Source organism: Stegostoma tigrinum, chromosome 3 (assembly GCF_030684315.1).
Source record: "Stegostoma tigrinum isolate sSteTig4 chromosome 3, sSteTig4.hap1, whole genome shotgun sequence".
Lineage (NCBI taxonomy): Eukaryota > Metazoa > Chordata > Chondrichthyes > Orectolobiformes > Stegostomatidae > Stegostoma > Stegostoma tigrinum.
In genome coordinates this window covers 32256906-32269475 of record NC_081356.1, presented here as the reverse complement: position 1 = coordinate 32269475, position 12570 = coordinate 32256906, and the positions used below count along the sequence as shown (strand labels likewise).

Sequence of the window (12570 nt, the reverse complement as noted above, 5' to 3'; positions counted from 1 at the left end):
CCTCACCTGGTCCCCTCCGCTAGCCGCCGGCTCGGCTCCCGATCCGGGTTCGGGTTCAGGCTCAGGCTGAGGCTGAGGCTCGGGCCCGGGGGACAACAGCTCCTCCGCCGACAGCGGATGCGACACGTCGCAGATAGACTTGAGCCCCGAGGACGGTAACGGTCTGCAAAGCGCCGAGCTCATCGTTACGGAATCGCTGCCTCCTTCGCCTCCCCCCAGTACTGCTACCGCCGCCCCACCTTCTCGCCGTTTCTCTACCGCCTCCATTTAAAAAAAACCACCGGTCCAGCTCCGCCTCCTTCTCCCCGCCCCACCCCACCCCCACACACGCTTGAGCAGCCCCGCCACTGCGCATGGGCCGGGAATCCGTTTCCCTCCTCTCCGCCGGCACGGCAGGAGGCGCTGGAGCGTCGCTCAGCTGCTGCCGCAACCGTCACGTCGGCTCTTGTCTACACCCGACTGTCCCCTGACTCTTTGTTTGTTCCACACGCCCCTCGTTCCGCCGCACCACAGGGTGGCGCCAGCAGGCGAGCGACGGTGGACTCTTCCTCGCCGCCAGGTGGCGTGCAATGAGAGTGGTGCTGCTGGCCCTTGGGAACAAAAACCGTTTCGGACCCAGAGGAAGAGTGGGAAAAGTGAAATGTATCAAAAAGATGTATTGGACAGACTTGCATTTATGTAAAATTTATAACAGGGAATGCTTTAAGTACTCAGAACGTCTTGTACAGTACTATTGTAATGTCGAAAACAAAAAAAGCTTGCATTTGTATAGCGCCTTTAATGTACTGAATGACTCGAGGCCAAAAATTTAATCGAATGTAATCCCTGCACACAGTTGAATGAAATGATCGTTTAGATGGTTGACTTCCATGGCTTAGCTGGTAGTAGACTGGCTTCTGCAGTGTAGGGTTTCAGGTACAAGGACCACTTCAGAGTTTGAACACACAAATCAAGACTGCCACTCCTAAATGGTAATGTTGGGATCTCATATTTGAATCTGATGAGAAGCCATTTGTGTCCTCAATGAATGTAAAAGACCATGTGACTTTTTTTTCAAAGAACCAATGGAGAGTGATCCCTTATGCCCTGGCCAACATTTATACCTTCAAACAACATCACAAAAATAGGTTATCTAAATGTTATCATATTCCTGATAGTGGGAATGTCCTGTGCACAAATTGTTGCAACAGTGACTACACTCCATAAGTATATAATCGGCTATGAAGCACTTTGAGACATCCATTGCTTGTGAAAGTTATACAAATTCAAGTCTCTTTGTTTTCCAAATATTTATCCTCAGCTGTGAATGTGCTTATTACTTCTCTAGTTCTCATCTAATATTTGACTTCTCTTGTACTGTTATGCTACTGCATAAGTAATACTTCAGCAACTGTTGCTCGTGTCCTTTTTCTGTCTGATCATCTTTTCACCTTGTTTCAATTATTTATCTTAATCCTGCAACTGAAGATTGCCTTCACAGGATTTGGAGAGATAGATTGTTCTCCGGTTGTAACCTTTTTTTTCGTCCATTTCAAGTCACTTTGTTTAGTTTGAACTTGTTGATTATCAGCACACCATTTGAACAGAGCAGCAACAGAGATGGAAAGAAGTGTGACTTAATGATATCCTCCTCTATGTATCCAAAGATCTGCAGGTTAAGCACTGGCCTGCACAGTGATATGGGGATTCATGACAGAAAGAGTAGGCATTGACCTCAAGTTGAAGGACAGCAGATGACAATGACCCAGCACATTCAGGATAAATCCTTTTAAAGGTGGTAAAGATACAATTTTCCCATTCACTTGTGAAGTTCAGTAGAGTACTTCTGGAATGGGATGCAGGAAGTTAGAATTTGGTGTTAGTAAAATGCTAGGGCGGGAAAGCACCGCATGGTCCCTTTAAAAGATTATGTGCTTTTTCTGTGCTTAGAGAGTTAAATGGATGTCTGCGAGTGGCAGTTTAAATATTTGCAAGTTCACAGAGATCATCCGAATTGAAACATTTGTATCAAAAGGCTGTACAGTAGCAGGCTAGGCAGCAGTTTTTACCAAAACAACAAGCTTTAAAATTTAGCCAATTAATTTGAACCAGGCACTTAGATCCCAAAAAACCTATTAAATTTGATGGTTTTGACATCATAGGGACCAACCCTATTGTAAGAAATATTGATAAGCTATCAAGGGTATAAAAAGGGAGCAGTTGGACAAAACCCAGAGAGCTAACTGCCATTCGCCAGAGCTAACAGCCCTCAGCCCTCGAGTCAGAATCACTGGCTCTCATAGCCTCATCTATGTCTTAGGGAAAGCACCATCTAAATAACAAAGTACCCACGGCACAACTAGTTAATATTTCTGACAGAAGCATCAACAGAGAAGGCATTCCTGACTGAATAATCAATGGAGAAAGCACAGAACATTCCAGAAGACACGTAACCTGGTTATAATGCTGAGAGTCTAAACTCTATTTTAAATTTATACAAGTGGGTCTTTTATTAGAATAGCATACCATGAGAATTTTTTTTGGGAATAGTTAGTAGTTAGAAGGGAGTTTGTTAATAGTTTAATTGATTCATTCACTGTTAGAATTAGGTAAATGAATTGTTACTTGTTGATTTTTAAGCAACTGTCAGGGATTTATTTTATTTAACCACTGGAAGTTGCTGAAAGGCAGGTCATACCACTTTACACACTCTTTTCACAGATTATATAATGAGGTGCTCCTCTTTGGGTGTTTCAGTTTTAGCTCTCAGAGGGGAATCAACCTCTGCTTTATAAAAAAGTGGAGGTTTGTTCAGGATTTGGCAGAAATGAACAGACTTGGACAGATTCGAACAGATTTAGAGTATGAAAGGTCCCAGCAGATTTAAACAGAATTGAGGACCAGTATCCTTGATCTTTAAATACAATGTAAGTGAAAGTGAAAAATCTGCTTAATGTTGGTTGCTTGTTGTTGGTAAAATAGCTCTTAACAATGCTAAAGAGGTTTTCGGGGTCAAAGATGCTTCCCAAATTTGCCAAAAAAATTTAGAAAGACAGAAGACGGTGACACTTTTAGAATTAGTAGACAGGCTAAAATTGGGTTTCACTTGGGATAATAAGAAAATTGAAATTGTGACGGAGTTAGTCAAGAATTTAGGTATATCAGAGAAACAGTTAAGTGCAGTAGAGTTAGAAAAAAATTAAATTGCAAATGAGACCCTGGAGTTAGAGGACAAAGAAAGGGAAAGAAGGTTTGTAGCTGAACAAAACGAAAAGGAGGGAGATGGGGAGAGAGAGAGACTTTGACCTTCAGAAGGTGACAGACAGGGAAGCCAACGTAACAGGATGGAGGTGAAGGTAGAAGGTGGACTTAGTGAGAAGGATAGTGATGATGAGCATACCCATTGTAACCAAAGGCCTGGTATGGATATATTTAAATATGTCCAAACCTTACCAAAATGTGATCAAAAAGATGTAGAAGCTTTCTTTTATTTCCTTCGAGAAATTGACTAAACAGAGGAACTGGCCAGAGACTGTGTGGGTAACGTTAATTCAGACTAATTTGGTAGACAGCACTGGTGAGGTGTGAGCAGCGCTCTCAGAGGAAGTATCAGGAACGTATAAAGAAGTAAAACAGGCTATTTTGTGTACCTACGAATTGGTACCAGAAATGTAAGAAAGGAACCAGGTCAGACTTATATCGAGTTTGAAAGTATTTTTAGCAGAGCAACTTTGATAGATGGTGAAAGCATTAAAGGTAGCAAAGACACATGAGGATCTTAGAGATATTCTGCTGGGAGGAGTTTAAAAACTCAATTCCAGAAATGATAAGAACTCATGTTGAGGAACAGAAAGTTAAAACAGCGAGAAGAGCTGCAGAGATGGCAGATGAATATTTATTTATGCATAAAACAAAATCTAGCTTTTGCGAGCAACTTCATTCTGTGATGGATAGAAATTGGGAAAGAGGGAGATGGTTCAATGAACAACAAGAAGTAGATCACACTGGAAACAGTTTACCACATATGAAAAAGAAACCCAAGAGGGTGAAAAAGAGGTGCAAGATCTCAGGTGGATTCACTGCAATAGGGTGGGACACACCAAGTCACAGAGTTAACGGATTAAGAAAGGCAGTGGGGAAAAGGATGTGGTAGAAGAAGCTGAATCAGTGGGATTAGTTGAGATAGTGAAGGAAATCCCAAGGGAAATCAAGGGGCTGCAGGACAGTGTACAGCCTACTCACAGGCTAGATAGTAAGATAGTGCCCAACTTTTTCAAAGACTTCAACTCAGGTAGAACTGAGGAAAAAGTAAAGAAGTTAAAATATTGAAGGTAAGGAAGGTAGTCAGTCTGATGAAAAGAGATGAAAATATTTATATTTCTTCTGAAATATTGCCCAAGAGAGTGGTAAAATGTGGAATAAATGGAGAAAGGAGTAGTGTTCCCCTGTGTAAAATAAGGCTAGAAAGTCCAGTCAAGACTGGGAAAGCAATAGTGTGAGTGATGGAAAAATTGGCTATTCCAGGAATACAAGATAATAAAGTGTGAAGCTGGATGAACACAGCCGGCCAAGCAGCATCTCAGGAGCACAAAAGCTGACGTTTCGGGCCTAGAGTCTCTGATGAAGCGTCTAGGCCCGAAACGTCAGCTTTTGTGCTCCTGAGATGCTGCTTGGCCTGCTGTGTTCATCCAGCTTCACACTTTATTATCTTGCATTCTTCAGCATCTGCAGTTCCCATTATCTCTATTCCAGGAATACAGTTTATTCTTGGAAACCATATTGCTGGATCACAGGTGGGAGTGAAGCCCATTGTTGTGGAAAAGCCAGAAGAAAACCAGGGAGCTGAATATTTAAAAGAAAAATAGCCTGGGATTTTTCCAGACTGTGTGGTAACAAGACCCCGTAGTCGTAAGTTAAAACAAAAAGGGGAAACAAAAGAGAAAGATGATGGAGTTGAGGTCCACTTAGCTGATAACCTGTTTGTTGAGATGGTAAAGTAAGAACCTATGAGGATCAGGCAGAGGTGTTTGGTTCTGAAAGATTAATGGAATTACAACAAAAAGTTGAGACAATTAAGGATTTATATCATAAAGACTACTCAGAAGAGGAATCAGAGTGCATTCCAGAACGCTGTTACCTTGAGGATAAAATCTTAAGGTGGAAAACGAGACCTTGACAGGTTAGTGCAGATGAGAACTGGGTGGACGTTCACCAGATTGTGTAGTCAATAGAATACAGACAGGAAGTAGTGCACCAATTACCTGCAGAAGGTCATCTAGGGGTGAGGAAGACTCAGGCTAAGAGACAAAAGCATTTCTACTGGCCTGAATTACATAAAGATGTGATTGAATTTTGACGTACCTGTCAGATGGTAGGAAAGCCACAGGCAGTAATAAAACCAGAGCCTTTCATGTGAATTCCTGCATTTGAAGAACGTTTCATGCGGGTTATCATTGATTATGTAGGTCCCCTCCCTAAAACCAAAAGTGGGAACCAGTATTTGCTAGCCATAATGGTTGTGTCTACCATATTTCCAGAGGCAATTCGATTATGGAATGTTGAGGCAAAAAAGGAGGAGGAGTTGCTTGCTTTCTTTACCCATTATGGTCTACCCAGGGAGATTCAGTCAGACCAATGGTGTAATTTTACTACCAAACTATTTAAGGAAGTCATGGATAGTTTAGGCATCAAACACTTTAAATCAAGTGTACCCTCCTGAATCCCAGGGAGCATTGGATAGGTGGCACCAGACACTAAAGACAATGTTGAGGGTTTATTGCCAGAATTACACAAATGTTTGGGATAAAGGTATCCCATTTATACTGTTTGCTATTAGAGATGCTCCAAATGAATTGACTCAGTTTACTCCATTTGAATTGATGTTCAGACACAAAGCAAGAGATTTCACAGTTGGATTATATATCTGAGGTGAGAGAAAGATTAAACAGAATTGGTGAATTAGCGAGAAGGTGGCACAGCACCTAATGAGCCAAGAGTAGATAAGAAATTTAAAATGTCTACATTTATCCGTGGGTATAAAGTTTTGGTACTGTTACCACTGATATGAGACCCCTTTAAAGCAAGATTTAATGGTCCCTATCAGATTAGGAAGAAGTTAAATCAGGTGAATTGTCTGGTAAAGATGACAAATAGAGAAAAAAAATTATTGTGTGTGTCATGTGAGCATGCTGAAACATTCCTATGACAGGGAAAGGGAACTGGAGAAATAGGTATTAGTTATTGCCACTCAAAATAAGTAATCAAATCCAGATGATTTGGATTTTGATGTGCCTCAGAATAAATTGAATAATGAGGAAGTCCTTAAGGAACGCGATAGGGTAGTGAGTTATCTGACCCCAGAACAGAGAACTAAATTGAAAGACTTGTTACAGTGCTATGAGGACCTATGTATAAATAGAGTGGGGAGTACTAATGCCATAGTACATGACGTTGACATAGGGAATGCTGTTCCAAAAAAACAATACTCCCACAGGCTTAATTCTCTCAAAGCAGCAGAAGTTCAGAAGGAAGCAGAAGCAATGCTGCAAGAAGACACCATAGAGACAAGTCAAAGTGAGTGGAGTTCGCCGATTGTGTCAGTTCCCAAACCCGATGGTACTAATTCTGCGTGGATTTTTGGGAGGTCAACGCCATGTCCAAATCTGCCTCATATCCAATTCCAAGACTTGAGGATTATGTGGAAAAAGTAGGACAAGCCACTTACATCACTTGAACTGAAACATTTGTATCAAAAGGCCATAGAATTAGCAGGCCAAGCAGCAGTTTTTACCAAGACAACAAGCTTTTGAAAATGGCCAAACAATTTGAACCAGGCACTTAGATCCCAAAAAATCTATTAAATTTAAATCTGATGGCTTTGACAACACAGGACCCAGCCGATTGTAAGACATTTTGATATTTCATCAAGGGTATATAAGAAGGGGGATGTTGGCCATAACTAAATAACTAACTGCCATCCACCAAACCAAACAGCCCTCAGTTCTCGAAAGAATTAGTGGCTCTTAGAGAAAGCACCATTTAAATAACAAAGGTACCCACGACACAACCAGCTAATATTTCTAACAGAAGACTCAACGGAGAAAGCACAGAACATTCCAGAAGATACGTTACCCGAGAGTCTGAATTTTATTTTTATTTCATATTCATTGGTACAGCATACCATTAGAATCTCGCTTTATTTGAGAATAGTTAATAATGAGAAGGGGGTTTATTCAGTTTGTTAATAGTTTAGTTAATTTGTTCACTGTTAGAGTTGGATAAATAAATTGTTACTTGTTGATATAAAGTGAGTGTGTATTCAAACACTAGAAGTTGCTGATAGGCAGGTTACACCAATTTTCACACTCCTATTACAGATTATAGGGAGAGGTGCTGCTCTTTGGGTGTTTCGGCTTTGGTTTGCAGAGGGGAGGGTAAACCTCCGCTTTATAACATACTTTAAACTATTCCCTCATTCATTTGAGTTTAGTCCTTTAAAAAGCTAAGCCTAGGTGCGAGCCTGTGGTACTATTCTCTCCCAGATTCTACCCAACACAATCCTTCTATGGTTACTGTAACACAGAAAGGCTGTAATGTGTAATTATGTGCATTTTGTAGGTCATTGACTCATGTCAAATTAAGAGAATTAATGCTTTTTATGAATATATTGGGTTATGAATCAGTCATGTTTCACAGCAGCCTGAACTTGTGAATTCAGAGGCTTGGAAGTAAGTTGAAAGATAGGGTAGTGGTGAATATGAATCTGTGATGGGAAAAAAATCTTGGGGAGAACTATTATGTGTCTGAAAGAGTTAATATTGAGGTGTGCCTTAAACTCCACAAGTCATGGTGCCAGCAAAGCAGGCTTGGATCTCAGACTAGTAAGATGTAAATTCCAGGTTCTCCTGAATTTCTGTAACAATGTTTCTCAAATCAGTATAGCCTGTCACTAATTGCTAAAATAACTATTTGATGGTCAAAACAACAACAACTTCTGGTTAGACCAGTCAATGGTTTTCCTATACCCACTAAACCAAGTAGGCCCTGTAGACCTTACAAATCTATTCTATAGCAAGCAATAGAAAAGAGCATGCATCCATTGTGATGAACAGTGGGACAGACTGCTCGTGTAATAACTGTCACACGTTAGATAAATTTAGGTGTTCCGATGGTTCAAAATTCTTACGTCCCAGTCATTAGGATAACAGATAGTTAGCACTAGTGAGCTATCTTAGTTATTTCTCGTAGAACAGTTGGGGTTCTTGTGGCACACTGGTAGTATCCCTACGTCTTAAGCACAGTCTGGGGTCTAAGAGGTGTACAATCGTTTCACTGAACAGGTTTGCCCTATATGTTAATATCTTGAGTAAACAAAAAGAACTATCAAGCTATGACAATGCTAACGATTGATCCAGGTTCTGCAGAGATGCAGACTTAATTTTCTGTATCAGTCTGTTTGCTTCTCATCAAGTTCTTTCAAGTTTGGAGTTTCACAAGTAAAACTTCTAGTCTGCATTTCAACAGTTCTTGGTTTTTCCATGTGATATCTTTTTCAACTTGCTGATCTAATTGTTGATGCCTCAAGTAAACTACATAGAGTCCTAACATTTTCAGTCCTGTGACTTGTCATGATACACATTAACCAAACATCCAACAGTATTTTAAGTTTGACAACTCCCATCGGACATACCCTCGAGGACCATCACACGACATACTGCAACCCACCACTACACTTCTTTCTCCCACTACCAATATTTGTATTGCTAATGTCGGTGCACCAGAAAGGAAACGTTGTTACTGCCCTTACTATGAGTTGCCTCATGCATTTCTCTAAGCGGAGTCTCGATTAATGCATACAATATGCAAACATTAGGGCAAGCTTGGCGAGTTGGTAACTCCATGAGATTTAATGGAAACAATGGCCAAAGTACAGTTGCTATTCTCTGAGTTGCAGTGTGTCAACCCCATTCACTCTCCACTTCGTCCCAGTCCTCGCCCGCCAATAGCTCGACACCTGCGCGAAGCGGTCCGGTGACGTCAATGCGCAGCATCCGGGACATGTCGCGCGCATGCGTCAAGAAGGCTGCCCAACGGGCGGGCGGCCTGGTCATTTTAAACTTATCTTTGGCCGAATGAGTGGAGATAAATAACAAGTGGGGCAAGAAGGCGTAGGAGAAAGAGAGGAGTCGCTCGGTAGGTCTATGTACCAGATGTAAGGTGGATGTCGGGCTAAGCATTCGGTTAATTGGTTATTTGCCCACAGCTGGGGTAAGTCTCAGGCTGACTCTCCAGTGAGGAGAAGCCCTGCCTCCCGACGGCCGGACACAATTGTCCCCGCCCCTTGTGCGATGATGCAATCCCCGCCCCGTCACGCCGTCGGCGTTGAGCTCTGTGACGTCAGTCGCAGCCCGAACCCTCCTGAGTACTGCTCTCTCCGTCTGGGCTCATTGACAGCACGGCCTAGCAGTATCTTGCCAACTCCACCATGGGTCAGTCTCTTTACTTTTATACTTGCCATTCTTGCAGTCTCTTAGTGAAAATCACTTTCGGCTGCTTGTTCACTCGAGCGTTTGCCAGTTGCTGACAGCACGGATTCTGTTGTAAGTTTAACTTGCAATTTGCTTTCCTTTTGTAAAAGGTCGAATAATTTGTACTTACACACATTGATAGTCGGATAGTTTTGCCATTTGTTTATTTTCTTCCTTAGTTAACGAAGGATATTGTGCTGATGAGTGACCTAGAGGTTTATAAAATCATGAGGGGCATGTATTGAGTGAATAGCAAAGGTGTTTTTCCTAGGTTGGGTTTGTCTGAAATTACAGGATATAGGTTTATGGTGAGAGGGGAAAGATTTGAAAAGGATCTGAGGGGTAACTTTTTTCATGCAGAGGATGTTGCATCTATGGAACGAATTGCCAGAGGAAGTGATGGAGATTACAACATTGAAAAGGTATCTGGATGAGTATATGAATAAGAAGCGTTTAGTGGGATGTGGGCTAAATGCTGGCAAATGGGACTAGGTCAGGTTGGGACATCTAATCAGCATGGATGAGTTGGACTGAAGGGTCTGTTTCTGTGCTGTATGACTCTCTGCCACTCTTGAGTGTTGCTTTTATACTTTCCACAGGTTATGTTTGGCTAATGTGGTGATGTGGTGTGCAGACTGATGGCTAGAAAGTCACTTGACCTTTTGATGTATCTGCTTTCATTAGTGTAAAATCAGCAATGATCTTTCAGCCCAGAATGTGTGCTCTATCATTCAATAAGATCATGACTGATCTGATTGTGATCTTAGATCTACTTTGCTAACTGTGGCCCTTCTAACCCATGACTAAGTTATAAATCAAAAATATGTCTAAATATTTAGCAAAGTAACACTAAGGATTTGGTGACAGCCTCTCCCAAATTCTGACCACTGCTACCTAGATGACACAAGAAGCCGATGTTGCTCTCCTCCAACTGACACATCATCTTAACTTGAAACTCCCAATCCATCTGCACTAGGTGTTTGGTGATGCAGGCCTTGCTTGCAATTCTAATAGCCTGAGTGAATTTTCAAAAAAATCTTAAGGCTGTTGCATTCGTTTTGTATCCAGGAAATATAAATCAAGTGACAGACTTAAATATAGTGTCTTCCTTTGAACATGTCCTATTGCAAAATCAATTTATTAATAAGTGTGGAGGTAGGATGCCACTGCTTGTAGACCAGCTACATTGTGCAAATGCCCCTTCACCATTCAGAGATCATAGCTGAACTGTGATCTAACTTCATATCCTGCTTTTGCCCTATATGTTAATATCTTGAGTAAACAAAAAGAACTATCAAGCTGTGACTTAATGCTAACGATTGATCCAGGTTCTGTAGAGATGCAGATTTAACTTGCTGTATCAGCCTGTTTGCTTCTCATCAAGTTCTTTCAAGTTTGGAGTTTCACAAGTAAAACTTCTAGTCTGCATTTCAACAGTTCTTGTTTTTTTCCATGTGATATCTTTTTCAACTTGCTGATCTAATTGTTGATGCTTCAAGTAAACTACATAGAGTCCTAACATTTTCAGTCCTGTGACTTGTCATGAGATGATATTTGTATCATTTAAATATTAACTGTTCTCTCTGTGCAGATGCTGCCTGACCTGCTAAATATTTCCAGCATTTTCTGTTTGTTTCAGATTTCTGGCATTTGCAATATTTTGCTTTGGCAACCAGTCTTCAATACTTTAATTCAAACTTCTTAATTATCTGCCAATTAATATTAACAGCTCCATCCAGATACAAGATTGGCTTCCCTACTAATGCCGCCATACTTGTGTCAACTTCCAGAGGACATTGCTTTCTGATTAGTATTATATTGTATTTGGAATTGTCCTACAACTTAGCATCTAGAAATCTCAATTGGAAAGTGGTTTGGAAAAATGATGCATTGTCTTTTCTGTTTAAAAGACCCTGTAATTAAATTGCACGAGAGGGCTTAACTGTCTTTCTGTTTGTTGCTTTTTAATATATTTCTTTCTTCCTGGAAGCTCTTATGCTTGTTTGTAATTAGCGGAATTTTGTGCTCTGTAGATAGTTACTCATGTTTACAATGAGACCTGGTCAAAAATTAACGTGCCATTTAAATTGGAAAGTATTATGAAATATTAACTCAGATCATTGAAAGTGAGCACAGGACTGAAAATAGCACACCTGAATTTTCCTTTTTACCAATTTGCTGCATTGAGTCCTTTATATCAGGCCGTGAGTACAGTGTGTGTGAGATTCTCCAAATAACCATTCTTGGTTGTTCTGGAAACCACTAAATCTGTGTCAGTATCACAGGTAAATTAAACTCGATAAGATCATCTTTGCAGTTGCTGATGGCGCTCATACTGAAATTGAAAAGGTATCAAAATTTCTTGTGTCTGCCTAAAATTAAGGATGTAAAAAAATCCACAGCTATATGTTAATAAACATGGCAGTTCTTCCCAATGTCCAAGGCAATAGCCACTCCTAAAGCAACATCCTTAACTTTGTTTTAGTTTTCTCATGCTGTTTCTGGGAACTTTCCATACTCGAATTAGCAAATGCAATTATATTTATCACAGCATTAAACTGGCTTTTGATGCCCTGAGCTCATAAAAGGCAGTATGTAAATGCACATCTTTCATTAATGCTCTGGAGATTATTAGTTGCATCTAAGCTTCAGGTTGGTAAAAAGATGTGATGGTTTTGAAGAAACAGTTTTTTTTTGTTTTCAAGTTTGCTTACAGATTTTCAAACTTTGTTTGACAAGTTGAGATAATAAAAATATTGTGGTTAATTACTGGACTGAATACCATTGCCACAGACCATCTGGACAAGTGGCCAGCATACCTGTACTAATGAGAGCGTTATTGACATGTAAGCACTCCACCTGCGTTTCAAAATATGCCCAAAAATTATTCAGTACTTATTTTCAATCCATCTGTTTGGGGATGTCATTACACACCTCTGAAGCAGGTAGGACTTGAATCTGGGCCTCCCACCCCAGGGATAGGAGCGCTATGGTGCCAGAAGAGGGCCCAAAAATTACTACGAACTACCAGTGCTGAAGTTTTTTTTCATTTTCTGCTAGATGG

At 40.7% G+C, this 12570-nt stretch overlaps 2 protein-coding genes across 8 annotated transcripts in view; one reads left to right on the top strand and one right to left on the bottom strand.

The window, feature by feature from the left end:
- LOC125450935 (sorting nexin-30) overlaps nt 1-288 on the bottom strand; it is a 47741-nt gene extending 47453 nt beyond the window's left edge. For both annotated transcript variants that reach the window (XR_007247181.1, XM_048527402.1), the window contains exon 1: nt 7-288. Coding sequence is in view for 1 of the 2 variants with exons in the window: in XM_048527402.1 (XP_048383359.1) it covers nt 7-267 (261 nt within the window). In the remaining variant the exon portion in view is untranslated. The remainder of the gene's footprint in view (nt 1-6) is intronic.
- An 8756-nt stretch (nt 289-9044) lies between these two features.
- The window catches only part of inip (ints3 and nabp interacting protein), a 33605-nt gene continuing 30079 nt past the window's right edge, over nt 9045-12570 (top strand). The window contains exon 1 of one of the 6 annotated variants that reach the window (XM_048527978.2): nt 9045-9171. Coding sequence is in view for 2 of the 6 variants with exons in the window: in XM_059644316.1 (XP_059500299.1) it covers nt 9906-9928 (23 nt within the window). In the remaining 4 variants the exon portion in view is untranslated. Of the gene's footprint in view, nt 9172-9332; nt 9579-9872; nt 9929-12570 lie in introns of those variants that run through there. The other 5 variants (XM_048527977.2, XM_048527980.2, XM_048527979.2 and 2 more) reach the window with 5 other exon arrangements.